This window comes from Talpa europaea, assembly GCF_964194135.1.
Source record: "Talpa europaea genome assembly, chromosome: 9".
Taxonomy (NCBI): Eukaryota; Metazoa; Chordata; class Mammalia; order Eulipotyphla; family Talpidae; genus Talpa; species Talpa europaea.
The window spans coordinates 87,117,077-87,140,459 of record NC_140076.1 but is presented as its reverse complement, the minus strand read 5'-3'; the positions used below and the strand labels follow the sequence as shown (position 1 = coordinate 87,140,459).

Genomic DNA, 23,383 nt, shown 5'->3' with positions numbered 1-23,383 from the left:
CTGTATATTAGCACAATGTCTAGTGACCCTAGATTTTTACCCCTAGAGAGTTTTGCTTTTGTTCTTATTGATTACACAGCATGATCATCAATGAAGAAATTAATCATATCAAGAAGAAAATTATTTAAGGAGATGCTATCCATTCATTTTCAGACCAAACAGTAGCATCTCATTGACCTCAACTGCATTTGTTCAAGATCTGTGATCACATCATTTAATTCTTTTTTGGCAAATCATTTATACACATGAGGTTGCTTGATGAATCTATTTAACTTGTTTCACAGAACAAACTGTTTTAAGAACGTAAGTTCACTTACCATTTGCATATAAATGAGAGCTGATAATTCTATCTTATCTGCTAATTAAAGCAGAGGCTTCTGTTTTTAAGTACTTGTTAGCTGTTAGCTTTAAATTATTATATGTGAGTTTAAAAATACCTATACTTCCCAATTGGGAACACCATGCATTCTTAAAGTGGAACACTATGAAGCTATTAAATAGTATATTACAGGGGAGGAGAATAATAGCAAACAACAAATGTTAACTACACATACAGAGACATACTGGGAACATGTTTACCAATGAGTGTTAATTACTTTGTATCTGGGGTGCAGATTAAACACAGAAATTTTCTAGGTCTCAGTATGCATAGGGACTCTAGGAGGGAGAAAGTTTAAGGGAGTTCCAGATATTTTGACCACCTTTGGAGAAGTATGATTATATTCTAAAATTGTAATGTTGATGGGTTGATTTTTTAAATTTTGTATTTGTTAGCTATAGTTCTCACAACATAAAGATAGCATTCTTGAAGTAATAAAACTGTTGTTTTATGGGCCTTTATTTATTAAAACCAATTTTATAGTTTAGCATAATTTTTCACTAGGGAGTTTTTATTTTTCTATGGTAGAACAGAGCAATCACTAATTTAAAAATATAACTCACAATAACTGAGCCCTTATCTATGAAGCACTAAGTGATTTTTTTTCCTCTAATTTAGTAAGGGTTACTATGGTTTTAGTGTACTGGTGCTTGTCCAAAGTCACAAAGTTTTGGCAAAGTGAGATTTGAGATTTGGCAAAGTGAGATTTGACAAGTTCATATGTCTCCAAAGCTGTGATTTTTATTATTGCCATAAAAATTGTATATGCTTCCAAATAAATGACTAGTCTTATAAGTGAAATTATGTTACATTTGATATTTTACTAGTATTATTTCTCAAAATTAAACTGGAATTAACAGAATTGGAAGATTATAAATATGTATCAGCACTCACATTCATAACACTACACAAAGAATAACATCTTTCTCTGTACACATTGGCAACTCTTTCTGACCTTGATTGAATTTCACTGAGTGACATTTTTGAGGTAATTTACATGATTAAATATTTTAGAGATATCGCATATTAATATTAGTCCCAAAGTGAATGTAATGTTATCACAAAGACAAAGGGAGGGACTTGAAGTAGTGAAATAGTCAGTAATACTACTTTAAATGTCAGACAGAGTTCTGATTTATGAGACAAACTTTGGTTTCTAATAGATTCTAATTCCAGTAATTATCTTACCTCTACCCTAATGAAACCCATGATCACAGCAAAATCCATGCAATAAACTTCTTTTGTAATTATGTCCATTTTCTCTAGTAACTAATAATAACTGATGAAGATTTTTGCTGTCATTATTAAAATTACATTGTGTATGTTTTAAATGATGTAATTTATGTAACTATGTTTATTTTGTAATTATATTTTTTGCAATTCTTACCTATTATGTTTATTATGCAAGGCATAAAGTGTATGCCACAAAAGCATTTAATATAAATCATTTTGAAGCTAGAAGTTCCAGGATACTAAGAATTATTATTCTTATCTTTTACTGAAAATATATAAAAATAATTTTAACATCTCCTCTTTTACTATACAGCAGACTCTGTGTAAAGAGATTTATATATTACCCCACATGCTACTTATGAAAACTCTGTATGATAGGAATTATTATCTCTCAGAGAAATTAAAAAAATGTAAGGTAAGAGTTGCTGGGTCTTAACACTGGAAGGTGTTTGAGAGGGGACATTTGTGGGAGTCTTGATGCCTACTTTCTTACTTCCCATCAATTGCTGCTTAATTAATTATAGTCAAAATGAAACCCAATAAAAACATGACACTCACTATACAATGAAGTTTTGTTATAAATCTTGCAGCACCAATACTTCTGCTACCAAAAACCTGCTTGTAAATCCTGTCCTTAGGAATTCTGGGAAGTTTCCCTTCTCTGTAGAGATAGTAAGATAAAGAGTTAAGAATCAAAGCAGATTTGTCTGATTCTTAAGTCTATGTGCTAACCAGCGAGAAACTTCAGTTTAGTGGAGAGCGATGGGCTGTGGGAGTTGAAATTCATTCTAGTTACTTGTCATTGTGCAGCTATAGAGAAAGTATGTCCACAGACTTCACCATCAAAAACTCTCCTGTAACAATGGTTTCCTCGGAAATAGAGATATTTCCAAGCATACCAGCTGGTGGTCCTAAGGCTAGGGGACTGTGTGTTTTAATTTCCATATTTTAAAGTAGTAAGACACAGACGCAAAAGCCAAGATGCAAAGGTCAGATGACCTTACCCAAGAAGGGAACTTTCATGTTCTTGTGAAAAACAAGTTCTCATATCAGTTATAGAAAACCAGTTCATTATGAGTAAACCTCTGAAAAGCTCACTGATAACAGAAAAGAAAATTCATTTCAGAGTCACACTATTTTGATCCAACATGCTGACGCTGGTATTGGCTGGAGATTTTTTGCTTTCAATTTCATGAAAGTGTGTCTGACTTTATTTCCAGCAATCATGCTTTCCTTTTCCAAAATAATGAATACCTTAAGGTGTACAGCACACGACCATCATTCCAGATTCGCAGCATCCTATTGGGGGTGGTTATCCAGTGGGCATCAGCCTTCTTGGAATTCCTGAAGAAAGTGTCTGGAATCCAGATTTTCCCCACCATGTTGCTGTTCAATCTGAGGACTTTAATGGTGCTATTAAATTTCAGACGTCTGTCATACCATGTTTGGGCAAAAAAAATATCAATCGTATATTCCTGTTGTGAAGTAAAAATGAAATTGAGTATTTTTAATACAGTGGGACTAGGATGCAGAGCACTTGGTTATATATACTGTTTTTGTTCTCATTGTCAATACAAAACCAAGTAACTTTGACTCTGAAATCCACAAATGAAAAAGCTCTAAGAGTCTTTAAACCAGCATTTAAAGACTGGGGCAGTCTGAAGACTAGTACTACTAAAATTGAAAGTTATTTGTTGACATAAGCTACATAACATCCATAGTTATTTATAATTTACATCAGAATACATTAAAGATTCTGAAAACTTTGGTTGTAAACAAGAAACATGTTAGAATTATTTCCTGGTCGAACAGACAAACTTATTTTCATTGAGAGCATGCAGGCAAGGGTATGCTTTTTTAATCATCCTAATTGAGGACAAAGTTTCTCATCTCTGACTCAACAGAAAGTTTATTGCTAGCTTGGTAAAGAATGATTTAAAGTTCTAGTATTTCCACATTATGGCATGGTATAGTATGATATGGTATGGCATAATGCAGTGTATTCTGTACTGGACACCAATGGAATTTTTTGTTTGAGATTTTAATAGAAAATATTATACAAGAACAAAATTATGTTTATTATTCCACTTAATGCATTATTTTATCTAGAAAACTTCTGTTTTGAGGTAAACTATACCCTCCCTAAACTACTAATATTCTAAAAAAATGTAAAAATAGTGCAGCATTATATTTTATTTTGTAGCAATCAATGCTTTCCAAGTAATGATCATTGGATTTTAAAAGTACAACTGCTTTTTTACATATTACACAGTTATACATTACACACACACACTAATTTGAAAGTACTTTGTTTATTGCAGCACTATTTGCAATAACCAAACTATGGAAACAACCTAAATGTCCACAAACCAATGAGTAGATCAAGAAGATGTGGTGTAGAGATATATATGTCTCTATATATGGTTATATATAGTTATATGTCTATATGCATGTTATATATATATAGTTATATATAGTTATATGTCTATATACAGTTATAATTATATATATATGTATATATATAGAGAGAGACATATATAGATATACATATATCAATGGAATACTGCTGGGCAATCAACAGAAATAAACCCTTACCATTTGTGGGAGCTGGTAGGAATTATGCTAAGTAAAATAAGCCAGAAGGCAATAAATACTAGATAGTGTCACCTATGTGAGGAATACAGAGAAACCAAACAAAGGTTCAGACAAACTTTAAAACCAACTCTTGAGGGCCTCCCTGGTGGCACAAGAGGTTAAGATGCAACCTATGAAGCTCTCTGCTAAGCAGCATGAGTTCGATCCCTGGCAGCCTGGGAGCTACCCACATGGCACAGCAGACCTCTCCTGACTCACCCGCTGCTCCCCTCAGCAGTGTACTTCATTTGGTAAATCTGTCTGTTCTGTTCCCCACTCTGTCTCTGGTGAATCCTCTCATCCTCTGCACCTCTGGCCTGTATGCATAAATGCTATTGACATCCCAGCTCTTGTATGCATAAATAAATCAATCTTAAAAAAAAAAAAAAACACTTTTGAAAGCTGACCATAGAACTGAGGGATCCAGAGGTTAAATGGAAAGGGAAGAGGAAAGGTGAGTACCTTTCCTCAAGACTGAGCTTTCAGTCTTGGGATGGGGAAGGGAGCACAAGAAAGGTGATGGGGAAGGGAGCACAATGGACTATGGTGGAGGACTATGGGGCTTTGTTGGTGGGTGCACTATAGTTACTATATCTGAGGGAAGAAACCCTCTACTTCCGAAACACTAACAAGAATATAAGCCAATGGTATGGTCTCACTCATAGCAGGAATCTAGAAAACTTAAATAAGGGACCAGGAAAATGAATAACTATAAGAAAGTGAAAATCAAAGTCAACAAAAAACTATGAACCAGAGACAATTTTTGGGGGGTGGAGGGTGGGAGGGGAGGGATTGGGGTCAAAATGGGGGGGTTGCAATTGTATGGCGAATATAAAAATAAAATCTATTATTTAAAAAAAATAAACCAATGGTACATGAAAAAAAATTCTTAATCCCTTATAATTTTTTTTTGCTATGACACCACATTTCTCCTCTAATATGTTAATAAAACAGAAAAACTATCAGAAACTTACCATATTGATAGCGTTCACTGGACCAATGCTATTGACATACATATCTGTGTGAATTAAGGTCGGTTTCACTGTAAAGAGAACCATAGAGTAATGTGCATATGGAAAAACAGACAATTTTAATGTTTTAGTCTTTTGTTATTCTAGAAATTATTTTGCTGCATTAGAAGTGATTTATGCACAACTAATTTGGTGCCAGTGACTAATTCCCCACATTTGAATTACATTTTCAAAGGAATATCTCCTTTAATATATAGAAATACAGTAACAAAGCACAGTTGATATTAAAAAGAGATTGCTGTCTTAAGACGATATAAAAATGGATGACTCAATATAAAAACATTGCTTAACTTTATATTTCTCATAGGTATCTTGAATTTTGCCATTTTCCTCCAAGCTCTGGAAACTATTGGGGCATTATAATCTGAATTGATTCATAAATAAAATAAACACTCACTGGTGATCCAGAAGTAAAAAAAATGCATTAGAAACATTAAGTATGCATAAAGGCCAGTGCACACTATGAAAAATTTCGGAAATATTGCTCTTTTGGTTCCTTTTATGACTACTTTATCCTTATGTACTCCTAGTGAACAAAAATCAATCTTACTTAATGACTTAATTGATTTCGTGTCTCATCACATAATATAAGGAAACCATATGGAAACTCAATATACACCTATTTATCAAAGAGGACTGATATTACAATCTGTAGTATTACATCTATGGCCAGATGCATGTGATTCATTTTCATCAAAAGTTTAATGAACAAGGATTCATTGCTTCTCATCCTTTTGGCTAAAATCAAGTGTAATGAGCAAGGATTCATATCATCATTCTGGGCTGCAATTCAACAAGACCATTTGTCTCATCTTTACCCATTTCACTTAAAAGTGCGGTATCCTACTTCTCTATGGTAGACTGACTTCTCTATTCCATGAATCTGCATCATTGCCTTGACCGCAATGAGGCAATTTCCCTGCCTTTGGATTTTGGACTTGACCATTTGACTTGCTTTGGTTAATAACATATGCTTTGGTTAATAACAAGTGAGTCCGTTAGTTCTAATCCCAGGCGTGATGCTTATGAAAATCTTTCTTTTCCTGCTTTTTGCTGTTATTGTGAGAAGGATCCTTCTAGTTCATATGATGGTCCCTTCTGTAGGATGAGAATCCAGCTTTCCAAAAGAAAGCAGCTTCAGGCTGGCTTATTTTAGATCACCCCAAGCAAAATGCTAATAAAAGTTTATTTTGTATCCCAACGAGATTTTGTAGTGGTTGTTATAGCAATAGGTACCAGTATTTATTCTCCTTGCCATTATTTGTTTGTTTTTGCTGTTACTTCATTAAGAAGTTGTCACTTTCCTTCTACAGTCTTGTCTGGCACATCTAGGAAAATACGCATTCCTAGCTCTCCCGTCTCATTTGAAAAATCATTTTTCTTCTTTTGCATTTATCAAATGCTAAGCCTCAATGCTACTTATACATTCTTCATCAATTTTTCCAAAATATAATAAAAGTAACATTTGAATCTTTCTATTTATTAAAGTGATATTTTCTTCTAATGTGGCAGTTATTCTATATGTTCCTATCTCTACCATACCACAAAAGGTTTTAACATACCTCCTATATCAGGTCGAAGTTTGTTGTCATATCCTTCTAGAAGGTTGTTTAAGATGACTGTGACATCACCCTCAGGAACTTTTGGAGTCAAGACCCATGTCTTGTTAGAAGCATAATCTTCATAGTCATCATCAGATTTTTGGCTAGTGAGGCTAGGAAATTTTTTAAAAATGGTTAAGAAACATCTAAACTACTACATCCCAGTTGATTTTTACCCATAGATGCAAAAGGGTTTGCAAAAGAGTTTGACTGTAGCAATGGGTTACAGTAAAAGTTACCCTTCGAGGTTAGGTTAGCTCATAAATACACACACACACACACACACCAAATATATGTATGTGTGTGTGTGTGTGTGTGTGTGTGTGTATATATATATATATAAATAAAACTACACAGATGCAAATTAAAACTTATTAAAGTATACGCTCCAATTTTCCATAACGGTCTACTCTTCCATCTATAAATACATTATTTTTTACCACTTATTTATGTTTTTCCCATAGCTGATGTTCTTCCTACCCACTTGCCTGACCTTATGAAGAACTTAATTAAAAAAACCTATGTTTGTAAAAGTAAAGCTTCAATGATCATAACATAGTCTAAGCATTCAGGCATAATGTCTTCTTCCTTTGAGAAGTTAACTTGTTCCAACCTATTAATGAAAGTAAGAGACTGATAATTAGATTCACTCCCACAAACCACCAGACAAGCCTCTCCCCTCTCAATTGAACTACTAAGGAAAGCTCAGTCTTGCTGCCTTTTCTTCCCCCAGGGTGTGTGTATGTGTATTTTTTCCTCTCACTTGCACTAAGGCAAGGGCGGTTCATTTATCTTTGATTGTTAAGAACCTGGTACTATGCAGAAAAATGTAGTTGCAGACTTTAAACTACTCTATTACAGCAACAATTCCTAAGCTAGAAACTCATACGGATGGTTATGTGCTACAGTCATAAAAATTAAATTACCTATTTTGAGTGATCAAAAGGTCACATATTATCTTGTTATTCAGTTTTCTATGCCCCAACCTGCCAAAAGACCTCCACAATTTGGTGAGAAACTAAGGCTGACTTTGGAAGGATAATAGAATTCCTATAGTTTTCCTCTCTCTGTATTAATTACCAATCCCCTTCCCATCACGTTTGAAGTGGTTATATTTTCCAGATCTAGGGGCAATTAAAAATCTTGCAAAAGTTGCAATTTTCATTTTTATTAGCACTAGGTGAATAATGGCTACTTCTGTGGTTAATGGTTAAACAAAAAAATACAAAGTTAAAATAAACAAAGTTAAAATAAGAAGTTTCCCATCCCTTGCCTACTTTCAGTTTATTTTCATAAATATGTGGAATAGACTGGATATTATCAGACATCAAATCAATGCCACATTACTCTGAGTATATGTTCTAAGAATGCATCACCTTTCTTCAATCATACTTAGTCATCAAGATACACACACGTACACATACACCCACACACATTCATAAATGTATGTGTGTGTTTTATAGTTCACTTGGATATTAATTATTTATGGTAGAATAAAGCTGATTAAATGATTAATCTCATTTAAGAATCAGGATGGGAAATAAGTTTTAGAAAGTAATCACCGGGCCTCCCCAGTGGTGCAGCTGTTGAGTGCTGGGTTGTGAAGCTGCAGGCAGCCTCTGCAGCATCGGTTCGATCTCTGGCCACTGGGTGAGGGCACCCACATGGTGCGCAGACCTCTCCTGCTGGCTGCTGCTCCCCTCAGCAGAGTACTTCGTCAGTCTGCCTGCTCTGCTCTGCTCCCCGCTCTGGTGAATTCTCTCACCCTCCCACGCTTCTGACTGTACCCAGTGCTTGTATAAATAAAAAAACAAACAAAAAAAAAAACAAAAAAAAAGTAATCACCACCAGCGTGATCAACTTAGTATGCAAGTAATCTCTTTTGCAAGCTTTAGAAATAGGAAACATTAAATCTGAGCCATATATCTGCATAAAAGCTAACCTAGCTATATATTGCATCTTGCAGCTACCATGGGAATAAAAAAAATAATAATCTAAATTTTCACAGGGGCTCCACTGAGGGTATGATGGACTGGAGAAAACTATAACCAGCAATCAAAAAGAAGGGCCTTGTAAGCAGAGGCCAAGTCTCTGCTAGGAAAATCCCTCTTGGGCCTCTATTCACCATTTCTACTGAGTATTGTACACTCCACCTAATACATCTCTAACTTATGACCCAAGTCTTCCTAGTTTAAGAAGAAAAAAAAAAAAGCTGATAGATTTTCAACTCTCTCCAATAGTTTGTGGAGAAAATAGAGTGGTTGGCCCACTGAATGCCATCATAATAGAATTTTTCATAATGAAATTTTACTATTTAATGTATTCATGCAAAAGTACCTTTTCAAAAAAATCACTTCCTCTTTAGATAAATTCATCTTACTACACTTTCTTCAAAGGAAGGGAGATAATGTGGTCAATCATTTGATTTATGACACCTCATCCTAACTAGCACAAGATCCAAGCACAATGCTGCTGTATTACTGCATTATTGTTATTTCACAGAATAGGAAGATATAGTGAAAATATAAGGGATTCTTGTTTAGAAGGAACACAACTTTCAAGAATTCCACAAATTATTCCTTTAGCGTAATCACTTATTGGATGTCGAGACAATAATCAAATAGATTGTTTCACATTAAAGTGCCAGTGACAGATTTTTTTTTTTCTTACTTCAGGGTATCTAGTTAGCCACAGAAAGGTAAAATAGAGCATAGAAATTAAGAGCATATCCTTGGGAGTTAGAAAGAACCAAGTCTCCTTTACTCCTTTATGGATTTATGCCTTGCCTCTGTCACTATTTTATGACCTTGAGCAAATTATTTAATCTTACTCAGTTTCAAAGTGTGCATTTTTAAAATGGAGTTAACGCTAGTATTCATATCACATCTTTATATAAGGTTAAGAGGATGGCTTATTAAGCACTTAGCACATACCTGACACATGACTGAGAATAGTACCATTGTAATCATTGTTGCAAAGTGACCACTGCTGCATATATAAGAACAGCTCCAACCATGTAACTCAAATCCAGGTCTACAAATGCTGTTTCCATGCTTTTCTCTAATATGAGCTGAGAAGTACTAAAAACAGATGTTTTCCAGGAAGAAAAATAATGAGCCCCTACATTATAAATAAATGAAGTTTTTATTTGTTAGAGCTTTCCCAGCTGAGGTCTAAATTAATGGGGCTGATGCAGAATCTGGGATTGTTTCCAGATATGTCTTTAAAAGAGAAAAAAAAGAAATTCTCTCATTCAACACCGGCTGTTTGTTTAGAATTGTTTGGGGCTAAGTACGTCATCATTTCTAGATGAGCTATCTAGGATCTTGAAAATTGACCATTACTTAAGGCATTGCATGAAATTGTGCACACACGAATGCCTGGGCAGAAATTGATATGGATTCAAGGAAATTGACCCTACAGTTGAGTGAGCTGAGAGCTAACTTGAACTTCTAGTTTAATGCATCTATGTGAGTGTAACAGTCTTCTGAAGTGATCACTCCTTCTTAGACCCTCAGTCATACTGGTAAAACCACTGGTGCTTACTCTTAGGCATGTCTGTGCTTGTTCACACACATGGTGGGGTGAACTTATAAAAAAAATATTCCTGAAGTCCTGCCTTAGCTCTTCTAAATCCAAATATCCATGCTGTAAATTAGATCATTGATTTATATTTCCATCTTTATAGTTTATCTGCATGATTTGCATTTTTGCATGATTGTAAACATGTAACAAGTTTATGTTTTTATGCAGAAACAAAAATCAACTATCATGGGAAAAAACAAAATAAATAATGAATAGATGAGAGTGCCTTCAATTACATATAAGAGTCTACTTATTTAAATTTTGGTACATATTCTAGATGTTTGTCACTGAAAACTACTCATGTAGTTTATGAAATTTTAATTTTTAAAACAAGTATTTCATATTCCCATACATTCAATAAAACTCTAAATTTGTGTGTGTGTGTGTGTGTGTGTGTGTGTGTGTGTGTGTGATATTGTCATTGTTCTCTCCCATGGTTGTATAAGAGCAAGCATTTGGAGAATTGTTTTCATTCAGGTATCTTTAAATTCATTGTTGTTTGTCACCACAGACAGTCTATATGTATACACACACATGTATGTTTATATACATTTATATACACATACACACATTTATATGTATTTATACATATATATTTATATACATGCATATATACAGTTTTTCTCTCAAAGGGAAGTACTTGAATTAAAAATAAACAAAATCTCATTTATTTTTATGCATAGAATGTTTTAAAATGATTTTTGTTTTGCTCTTTTGTTTCATTTTATTTTATTTATAGTATTTTAAGGATTTGTTTTTGAGTTTTTCAATCTTTTTATCTTAATGTTTTATTTTAGCTCATTTTCTTTTTTTTTTAAGATTTATTTAATTAATTTATTTATACAAAGCACTGGGTACATTCAGAAGCGCAGGAGGGTGAAAGAATTCACCAGAGCCGGGAGAAGAGCAGGCAGAGTGACAGAAGTACAGTGCTGAGGGTAGCAGCGGGCAGCAAGAGAGGTCTGCGCGCCATGTGGGACCCTCACCAGTGGCAGGGGATTGAACCGGCACTGCAGAAGCTGTGGGCAGCTTCGCAGCCCAGCGCTCAAAAGGTGAGCCACCCGGGGAGGCCCTGTTTCACTCTTTTGTAACATTAGTTTCATTAATATTTTCTTGATAGAAAGTTTGGTTTATGTTAACTTTATAGGTATAATAAGATAAATGCAGATTACTTTACTTGCTAAAATAAATCTCTCAAAAAAACATGCCAGCAAAACTGAAACTTGAACCTTTTTTATTAAAAACTCCCATGCACTGATTTTTTTTACTCTGTTGATATTATTTCTAATGTGAACTTCTACTGGTTATATTTCATAAATCTCTATTCCTTCTTTTTATTACACTCACAGGGACACACTACTATTCCAAATTCTCATAATGCTGTTGAATCCAGGAGGAATTCCATACTCCCAAATGAACAGTAACAGAATAATTTGTTTTCCTTCCATTATCATGTTATCTGAGAATTTGCTGAGTTCTAAAAATCTGGCCATACTCCAGTACATTTGCATGGATTCTTCTCTCTGCTTAAAATTTCAACTTCCCTCCACTTCCCAAATAGTTGGCATGTCTTATTTCTTCTTCCCTTTCAGTTTCAACACAAACATCACTTTCTCATAAAACATCTGACTGTTTTATCATCTTTGTCACTTTATCCATGCTTCACATGTTCTAGTCAGCCCCTGGATTACTTTCATATTGTATTTTTCACTTTGATTATCTGTCTCTATACTCTATAAATTCCACCAATGCATTAAGATGTATTTAAAATTTGTAAAAGTATCAGGTTTTTTCACTAACAAATTTTCCTAAAAATACAATTGCTATGGTCAGCATTATAGTATGACTTTAAGAACTTCATGCATGACTTTAAGAACTTCATACATCCGCTTTTAAAACCCTTAAGACATTGATATCCCAATAATTATCCCCAGTTTACAGATAAATAAAAACCACAATATTTACCAACAATCAATTCAGTTTGCTGAGGTCAAAATGTTTAACCAGTATGTTTTGCAAGACTTTGAGAAAAGAATTAGGGCCAAAGAATCTGCTATTGTACATTTGCCCCATGACAAGATCGTCTAAAATAAATGGCTGCTCAAACTCATTTTCCCTTAGGACAATAAATTAGTTTAAGCCTAAGTCCAATAAAAATATGGCACCTTCAGCACAAAGTTAATAACATTCAGATTTCATAAGCTTGCCATTGCAGATACTGATGATTTGATCTTTCCACACCAAGGAAGAAAAGCAGAGCTTGCAATTTAACTTAATGGATATGATAAGCTGCCCCACTTAAACTCTTTTTTGGCTTTGAAAGCAAAGCATGCTGCAGGGCAAGGCAGATATATGCTAGTTAATTTCAAAGGATGTCCTCCAGCCAGTGCAGAAGGTGGACAATGGTGCTATGATAGAAGGTGCTAAACGCTATGATAGAAGAGATGTCCTGGGGGCACAGGGAACTCAGAAGTGATCATGGAAGTAGAGGACACCTCTCCACACTGTCTGCACAGACTGGGAGCTCTTGAGTGACATAGTATTATTTAGTAAACTGGAGCTTTGGGGTGCCAGTTGCTCTTTCCTATATGGTACTTAGTGATCTGTGGGATTTTACACTTCTCAGGGAAGACATGTAAAAGACCTGTGCAAAAGTTGCTGGAAAAATGTCTATACTTGAGCGCATCTGTGAGAATTGGGGCATGGAATTAAATCTCTATGTATTATCACCTCTTCAGCTTGATTTGGTTCAAGTTTTTGCTATTAAACCAACAGCTATCTGTAAGTATGTTTATTTGAATCAATTATCAGATATTATATATATATATATATATTCCAATGTGTGAAATACAAACTGTTTATTAGCAGTCACTAATAACCCATATCAAATAAATATTTGTGGGCTTTCATTAGCTAAAATGAATTTTATTGCAAGTATCAGGACATTAAATTGGGAGGCAATGGCACAAATAATTATAAAGCCTAATGTAGGATGAGTTTCATGGTTATCTTGATTCAGCTTCTCAACTTTGTATTTAAAAACTTAGATCCTTTCTATTGCTTCTGTCCTTCAGTCATCCATGCTGGGAGCTTCAACCCAAAGTCAACTATGTGGTCATCACATACTGGCAACAACTCCTCACCTCTATCCTTCCTTCCTTACATCCAAAAAACAAACAAACTTTAAAAAAAAAAATCTCCCCTGATATATAGTCAGAGGCAGCTGTGTGAAAGGTGAGAGAGGTTGGGCACATGAAAGAGCTTGTGCAAAGGCTCTCTGGTTAGAAGAACCTAACTATTCAAGGAACTTTAGTGAGTGAAAGGCTATGACCCATGAGGTGACTGGGAAGCAGGGACCAGCTTATTTAAGGCCTTGTAGGTTTCATGTTTTATCCTAAATGCAGTGGGGAATCCATTGAAGGGCTTTAAGCATGATCATAGTCAGTGATGACAACAAACTTTCTGTGATTAAGCCCAGGCAAGAGATGATGGGGTGTATGATAGCCAAGGAGATGGACAGAAGTGGAATTTGAAATAAACTTTGGAGACAGAATAGACAGTATTTGGCAATAAGGAAATGAAGGTGAAGATAGGACTTTCATGTGCCTGTCTTAAAAATTTGGAGAGGCAAGTAAAAGTTACCAAAATAGAGAACACAGATAAGGAAGAAAGATCAAAGTTTCCACTTTTGCTATGCTGGATTTATGGTGCTTGTGAAACACCCACAACTCAATAAATATTTAAAGTACCAAAGCAAACAAACAAACAAAACAGAGACAAGCTTTTCTAGTTCTCCCCCAAATAGGGAAATACCTACACTGTTCTGAAAGTCCCCAGAAAGTTTCATTCTGTACATCACTAACACATATGACTTCATACATCTGAAACTCATACAGTAGACCCCCAGGTTTGATACTAATCCATTCTACAGAAACAATCCCACAGTGAAAATACTGCAATGTGTACAAAATAATAAATTGATATTGTGTAATTTGTTCTAAGACAGCATAATTTGAGATTTTGGCAAATAAAAATTTATATAGAAATCTTATTTTATACAATAAAACAAAATTAATGAATTCTGTTTTCATTGACATTAAAAAGCTGGACTTAAGTAACCTATACTGGAAAAAGGTTATTTCGAAATTTCTTGGAGCTTGATAATGGAGTAGATGGTAAAAAACAAATCCTTGTGACAATTCACTAACTTAAGAGCATCATTGTATTTCTTTATAATTTCTTGTTTCAATTTAATTGAAATTCTTTTTAATGTTTCTTATGATCCACTGTTCCAGTTTAGCGCAATATTTTTTTACACAATGCAAAAATCTTTTATAAAAGGATAAAGGACTCAAAAACATTTCTATATTATAAAAACAAAAACACAAACACTGTGTACCCATTTGACAAAAGATTTTCAAACCAATACGCTACGATTCCTTTGTATGCTAACAGTTATTCAAATGCACCAGCCATAATTGCTCCACCCACCTGGTCTAGTTGGCTGCAATTGCAATGTGTATATTAAATCATAAAATTTTTATTTTCATAGGAAGGACTCATTGTACAGAGAATTATCCTACAGAGGAATGATCATAAAGTACGAGTCTGTGGTATCCGTGGCATGAAAATAGGACTGAACTGATAATCTTAGGCTAATTATATATCATATAACTAAAATCAAAGCTAGAATCAGCTTCCCAAAAAGCATATGGGCTTCACTGATACCAAATGAAAATTGGACTATTTAAAGGTGAGGAGGGAAAAGATGCAGAAGCAACTATGGCCCTCATTGGGTCGTTGAGGCTCAAACAGGAAAAGCCATCAATGTCAGATTACATAATAGAATCATTAACGATGCCCATATTTTCAGAATGATCCCCCTTGTTTTATCCCTTTTACAAAAAAAGTGGGAGAATGTAGAGAAGCCAGAAAGCCTACACAGCTGGAGGGAAAACAGTTCAGCTCTATTTGCTAACATGTGTACCTATGTTCCTATAATCCACAAAGTTCATCGCTAGATTTGGTCCACAAGGAAATTACATGTACATGTCTACTCATAGACAAGTACCAGAATGGCCATGGCTGCATTGCTAGTAATGAAATGAACATAACTCTAATCAACAACAGGATAAATACAATATGATATACTCACATAATGAGTTAGCCACGTTCTCCAGTTTGCGAATCTACTCTCTAAGGAGAGTAATGCAAACTTGGCACTTAGGGCAGACAACAATATGTAATTACAGTTTGATAATATTGGGTTGGTTTTCTTGTATTTATTTTACAGTTGTTTTCTTTTATGAAAAGTGAAACTGATTTTTCAGTTTATTACTTTATATTTAATAAAAGTAACTCTAATAGAAAGATACTGTCCTGATGAAAAATTTTAAGTGAAAACAAGATCAGGTGTCCCTGACATGTGGCAAAACAATGCCTTACAGAATTTTATTTCTCATTATTTCAGTTAATCAGCATATAACTGAGATTCCTTTGTGCAAGGCATACTCAAAGATGGAAAGAAGTGAAAAGTACAATGCTGCTATCAAAACACGTTTAGTCTACATGAGGAGACAAATACCTGAACTAGCAAAATGCAACACTGAAATGACAATGCAACACAACAATAAAAACATTGCCACATGGCAGAACATGATTAATCTCTGTCTACTAGCACTTCTAACTTGATATTTTCTGACAATGTATAACAGTATTCACTTCCTGGTCTCAGTTTTTGTGATAAGGAGGATGTTTTTAAAGCATGGGACGTTTGGGGGAACTGATAAAACTCTTGATCCTTCTTCTAGAAAAATAGAAGATTAAACATTTAAACATGTAAAACAGTTCACCCATTCATAAGGAGGCCTTTCTTAGGTGGACAGGAGAAACTGTGTACTTTTTCATGGTCTATGACTGAAGGATTAACCTGTCCTGGATTAGGATACTTAAAGGTCATGGTTTTTGAAAATGTAGACTGACTGCAAAGCATGTAATATCTACATATATTTGGATGCACATTCACGTATATCAAATTCAAATACATTCAAAATGTATTGAAAATTCATCTCTCTCTAGTCTGTTCTAGTCTGTGATAGCAGGAAATAAAACACTCCACTTGTGTCTTAAGCATCTGTTTGGAAATATGGAACTAATTTTTTCAGGTGGCTGAATTTTCATTTTCACGTAGGAATTTTATGACCTTGTACATACATCTAAGTGACCAAGGCTCTGGGGATTTTTTTTTTCTTTTCTTTTTTCTTTTCTTTTTTGGTTTCTACGCTTGTGCTGTAGCCTTTAAGTTAAAGTTACACAAATTCCTTATCTGTCCTTGTGGTTATGGCCACTTCTAGAAGTCTTTAGTTTTCATTACTTGGCTTTTCTTGGATAAAACATTTTCTCAGTGCTAAGGAAGGTTTTATTGATCATTTTAAAAATTAAGTCATCCTCCAGTTTTGCAATAGTATTTTTCTTTCTCCTCATTTCCCCCACTATATAATTAGTCATTTTTTCCTAAATAATGTAAATTTTGAAGGTGCTCAGACAACCCCAAGATTCTTTTTTTTTATTATTATTTTTTTTAATAGAGGCATGTTTTATTTATTTATTTGTTTTATTTATACATGCACTGGGTACAGTCAGAAGCGCGGGAGGGTGAGAGAATTCACCAGAGCCAGAGCAGGGAGCAGAGCAGGCAGAAGGACCGAAGTACACTGCTGAGGGGAGCAGCGGGCGGCAGGAGAGGTCTGCGAGCCATGTGGGACCCTCCTCCGGTGGCCGGGGAGCAGCCAGGGATTGAACCGGTGCCGCAGAGGCCGCAGGCAGCTTCGCAACCCAGCGCTCAACCGCTGCGCCACCGGGGAGGCCCCCAAGATTCTTAAAACTGGTCTCAAGACACCTCACTCTGAGGTAAGCCTGAGCTAAGACAAATGAAATCCCTTGAGGGTGAGAAGAAGATTCTGTCCTTGCCTGAGTCCTTAGCCTTTCCCTAACAGAGGAAGAATTCTTCACACTCCTAAGCTTCTTCCATTTCCCTAATTGGAGAAGCAATCACTGCTTCCCCTTCTCCACCTAGAAGAATGTAGTTGGGTGGGAAGAGTTGGTAATCAAGTTATAGGTTTATCAATGAACATGTGCTTGCTAAGAACACCCCCTTTTCTCTCAGCTAGGATGAAGTCACCAGTTATTGTTCATCACGTTAAGTCTCTTCCTCTGTCTCCTTGATACCCAAGACCCCTAAAGGCAGGCTAAATTATCCCTGGTTTCTTCCATTAATCTTTAGAATTTACAATCACATAAGTGTTCCATATGTTTGTTGTTAAATCATTAGAGTTATTAAATTTGTTTTGACAACTCATCTAGTCCTAGAACCACCAAGAGCCTTATGTGATGGTTTTCTCTGTGCCCTGACAATTTACGTAAGTAGGAATTATGAATACTCTGGATCACAGAAATTGTGTACCTACTCATCTATGTTTACTCACAGGCATCTCCTATAAGCTAAACACTTATCCCCAGCACTTGGAATTATTAAATTTTTTGCCTATGAAAATATGATAGATGTTATTATATGAAAAGTTTTATGCTAAGAATGAGCATAAGTGCTCTCTGGATATAATGCAGAAAGTCCAAAATTACTTTTGTTCTCAGAATTCTGGAATGATGTAAACTATTTCTCAAGGCATTTGAAATCATACTAGCTTCAACCCAAGTTAAAATGTGTTTTAAATTTCATAGGCAAATTAAAAATATAATAGAAAAAGATCAGTTAGTATCATTTACATATTCACAAGTTTAGATCCTCATTATACAAAAAGGTTTAAATGACAATTAACTCATTATAAAAAGAGAACCTTAAGGGAATAAGTTAACTTTCTGGCATTTCTTTGTTAGAGTAATTTTCAAAAGAATGCAACCTAATGTCATTTGCAATATGAGGCTCTCACAGAATCCATGCCTTTCCCTGCATCTTCTGTATCACTATCCTTTCCAGTATTTCTAATATCCTCAGGCATATTATCATCAGTGCTATCATTAACTATTGGAAAAATCCTGATTAATTCAATCAAGAATATACTTTCAAGTCAAAATCTCCATTTTGTCTAGAAAGCCTAATGTGATCATATTCAGGTAAGCACTCCCGAAAAAAAATTTACACAATAACCACTTTTAAAAATGATTGTTCCAGAACAAGAACTTCAGTTCTTCCACGCAAACACTAGTGGGATCACGGTGTAATATGTTAGGTGGATGTTTAATCTTATACAAATTGCCAGCTCCATCTTTTACTCCCACTAGTAATCAGTAAGAGTTCCAGGTGCTCCATCTTCTTCCCAACACTTGGTCTCACTAGAAGTGTTTTTATTTTACTCATTCTAGTAGGTGTACAGTGGTACCATATTGTGATTTAAATTTGCATGACCTGGCTAAAGATGCTGAGTTAGATAACAACATTTAATCTCCTTACATGTGCTTGTTTGAGAGCTCAATAATGCAGATGAATCTCTAAGACACTATGCCAAGTGAACCATATGATTCTGCTTATATGACATTTTTTAAAAGGAAAAAAAAAAACTACAGTGTTGAATAACAGTAGTTATAAATGGAACTTGAGGGGGGGGCAGTGTGACTACAAAGGGGGAGCAGAAGGGAGCTTTTGGGGGAGAGAGAAAACTATTCTGTATCCTGAATACTAGGATAATGGATTATAAGAACTTTCATGTGTGTTAAAATTCATTCAACTGTATACCAATACAGGTTAATTTTCCTCTACTTTAATTAAATAATGAACTATTATTTAAAATTACTGATTTTTTTAAATACTGACATGAGATCTTTGTAATATTTCCTAAGTGTGAAAAAATTAATTGTAAAAATTTAAATATCTCCTGGGCAGAAAAAAATAATTTATATAGATATTTGTTCTATTTCTTTCAGGCTTTATATGGTATATTACCTTCCAAGGTTTTTCTGCACACAGAATAATTTTAACAGGCTGTTTTGTGGATAAGAAATGGGTGAACTTTTGTTAAAACCAGTTAAAAAAAGTCTTATGAGAATCTCTTTCATTTTAAAACCAGTCAATCCAGTTAATTGTTCCCAAAACATATAATTTGGAATGTAAAAGCTGTATGTGCCACTTCTTAGATGCAATGTATTTATCTTTGTAAAAATATGTTTAAACATAGTAGTGGAACAATGTGCAATAATTTCATAACAATGCCGTAAAATAATCACTAGGCTTCAAATAATTGACATAACATCAGAATCAATAATAGTTTATAATGCTGCTAACATTTCAGAGGAAGATTTACAGCAACATTATAGTAACTCTAAGGATGTCAAGAATCTATATAATTGCCAAGAAATTAAAAATAAGTAAATTGCAACCCTCATCATTCTCCAAATCATAGAAGCACATTTACTCCTTAAGAAAAAAGAAAAAAAAAACTGATGGTGCTATTATTTCTCTGATCCAAACCCCTCACAATTCAAATTGTTTACTATGGCTTCAAGGACATGCAATAGTGAGCAGATTTCTGCCTCTCTAATCAGATATCCTTGACTTTTTTTCATCTTTGATCTCAGTCCTCCAACATGAGACTAATTTCTCAGTCTTTCCAGGTTCTTATCCTCCAAGGCCCTTCTACCTAGGTAAGAAAGATTTTACCTTTGATTTTTCATGGCTCAATTTTTTTTATATCCCCTTAGAATCTCAACTTCTTATCCATTACTCATCGTGACCTTTCCTGACCGTATTTCATCTATATATAGAAGGTAGAAAGTAAATATTGTCTTGACTTTCTTCATCACACCACACTTTTTAGTTATTTCTTTAACATTTACCACAATTTGAAGTTTGTTTCCTCTCAGCCTGTTCCCAAACTGCAACATCTAAGAGGTTTTAAAAGATGTCTATTTTCTGTTTTATCCCCAATCTGTAATAAAATGCCCAACAAGAATTAACAACGTAATAAATATATATTAATGGCAGGAAGGCACAGAACAAAAGGGAAGAAACCTGTTCAGTTTGCATTGATTTTCACTCCTCATTTAACATAGTACTGTAGAGTTCAGTAAAAGTCAAATGATACTCCAAGTTAAACTATTTCAATGGGAAAACGGAGAGAACTGTGTTGGATCTGTGGGATTTAAAACTGGCCGAGTGTTAAATGTTTCATTAAATGAGAGGCAATGAATGAAAAATCAATATAAAGCAAATAAGCAAACTTAGGAAAGTTTTTATTATAAAATGTTTTGCTAAATTATATCTAATATAGTGCTGTTTTTGTAAAGCCATGCCTTTGTTCTATAACATAAATCCCACAAGGCAAAGAATGCAAGTGCCTTGTTCAAAACAGTATCCCCCACATCCAGCACAGTGCCAGGAACATAATGGGTAAGAATTAAAATGGGTAGGAATTCAGATGGGCACTATTCAGGTCACTTAGATCTGAATGTTGAACCATATCACCAATCTTCTGTTTGGTATGCATTGCATTTTCTGATACATTTCACTGAGACTTAAAACATCTATTAATCATTTGCTTGGAAGATAACTTAAGAGTCTGAAGTAAAGGAGAATAAACATTAAAATGGAAATCTCTTCCTCCCTGTGTGATTTTCTGCAGTTTATTTTGATGCTCATTCTTCAGAAAAATTAATTGCAAACATAAGTGGCTACATATCTACAAAAAGGAACTCTCATCATGGACCTAGGAAATTCTAAAGGGTACCTTGAAAATCTTAATCTACTGGGATGCATGCTTCAAGGAGTATTTGAGTGCCTGCATAGTCTCTATTTTATGGCACGGTGATTTTATTTGCTTTGTATTTTATTATATAAAAGATTCTGGGTGGTATGACATGTGGTGTGACTAGAAAGGTTTTATCCTGTTTTTTTTTTTCATGCCTTGAAAAATAATTATCTCCAATAAATATCATTCACTATGACCTCACCTTTTAAGCCATAAAATAGAACAGTTATAATAAAAAAAAAAAACTTTCAAATCCTGAAGTACCTCTCTAATGAAAATTCTGTATTAAAGATTAAAAGTTTCAAAAGCAAGTGAAAGGGGAAATAAGAAGCTCTGAAAATACTAAAGGTACAAGGGGAAGGAAAATGTCACTGGTGTTTGAAGGAATCTAATGAAACACACGATGACAGTCTGATTGTGTATGATGGAAGGACAGGAGTGGACATTAGAGATACTGGCAGGCCTGAACCAAGAGTACTGACATGACTCCTGCCTTAGCAGCCAATGTCCCATGTTCCTCAGAACCACGATGAGGGGCTGTCTAATGTTTAACACCATGTTCCTATCCCTTTTGAGGACACTGATAACATCAGTGCCTGATAAACACCCAAGCACCACTTTAATTATTAATACAGAAGAGAGCAAATACACCAGAATATCATCTATAATCTTGTGTTTGCCTACTCCCACACTGCCTGGCAACTCTTGGGCATGAGAATTTAAGAACTCTCCCCTCTCCTGCATATTACCACACTACTAGTTCCCATATAATCTTCCTTCACTCACCACTTAAGGAGGCAACCTTTTCTTGAATTCTCACCAGTGAGTCACTGAGCATGAGCATGAAGCTAAGCACTAATAAAATGTTTCCTCTGTGAAGACAATCTTGTGGTTCAGAGCTTGGCTTTCTGAGTGCAAGCACACACAATACCAGCTGTTGGATTGGCAACAGAGAGGCTGTGAGGAATCATATTATGAGGAACCATACTGAGTAATCATATAGCTATCTGGCCTGGAAATTTTCCAAATGACACCTGTGTCCCAACATAATTATTAATAATTATACCCTCTTCCACCATGAAAGTGTCCACACAAAAAAATATTAGCTACATGTCTGGTTATGACATTTGAATCTTATATGGGGGGGAGTTATTGCAAAGATTTGATATGACAATACAACATACAACATTGTGAAGTCCATCTGAATGAAACTGTATTTACAGATGAAAATATTGTATATAAAATCAAAAGTAATCCATAAAAACTACTAGAGTTAGAAAGTACTAGAACAAGCATTACAAGACATAAAATATACAAAATAAATTGCTTTTCTTTATAATAATGAAAACATTTGAAAAATAAAATATTAAATATATAAAATTAAAAGATTACATTTGGGAATAAACTTAAAGAAAATGTGCAAAATGCTACACTGAAATACACAGTAAGTTACTCTGTAGAACTAAAGGAAATCTAAAGAAATGTAGAGATAAGCCAAGTTCATGGAATGGAAGCCTCAATATTGTTGAAAAGTCAGTCTCTTCTAAACTGATCAATTTATTCAATACCATTTCAATATAGACACAGGACTTTTTTTTTTAAATGCATTGGCAAACTTTCTAAAATATATAAAGATATGAATGATTTAACATGGACAAATCAATCTTGCAAAATAACACATAAGAATATGTTTCATATTCATTACCTGGCTTCAAGATTTATAATGAGTCACTGTTAGTATGAACTTAATGTAGATATAAAGACACTGATTTATAACAATGCATTCCTGAAATGTATATAATACCATGCTACTTGAACACAAAATAAAAAAAAATGTAGTAAGGTTTGTTTAAAAAACAATTTACTATAAAGTTGCAATGATCATAGCCATATAGCATTAACATAAGAGACAAGTAGGCCAATGGAATGAAGTGCATATTTTAGAAATTGACCTACATCTCTATGTTAATAACATTTTGACCAAGTTGCCAAGGAACATAAATGGAAAAAGAGCAATCTTTTCAAAAAACTAGATCTGAAACAATTGTATAAATATATCAGGAAAATAAATGTCAACCTCTAACATATTAAATGAAAGTAATAATAAATTTAGATGTATGAGAGTCATATATAAAGTTGTAACTATGAAGCATCTGGGGAAAA

General features: G+C 34.4%; 1 protein-coding gene across 6 annotated transcripts in view; it reads right to left on the bottom strand.

The window, feature by feature from the left end:
• The window catches only part of GABRG2 (gamma-aminobutyric acid type A receptor subunit gamma2), a gene marked incomplete at both ends in the record, with an annotated part of 96,244 nt that overhangs the window by 60,201 nt on the left and 12,660 nt on the right, over positions 1 to 23,383 (bottom strand). For 5 of the 6 annotated variants that reach the window (XM_084241936.1, XM_084241937.1, XM_084241940.1 and 2 more), the window contains 3 exons: positions 2,867 to 3,087; positions 5,221 to 5,288; positions 6,840 to 6,991. In XM_084241936.1, coding sequence (XP_084098062.1) covers positions 2,867 to 3,087; positions 5,221 to 5,288; positions 6,840 to 6,991 — 441 coding nt within the window. The remainder of the gene's footprint in view (positions 1 to 2,866; positions 3,088 to 5,220; positions 5,289 to 6,839; positions 6,992 to 23,383) is intronic. The other variant, XM_084241939.1, reaches the window with a different exon arrangement.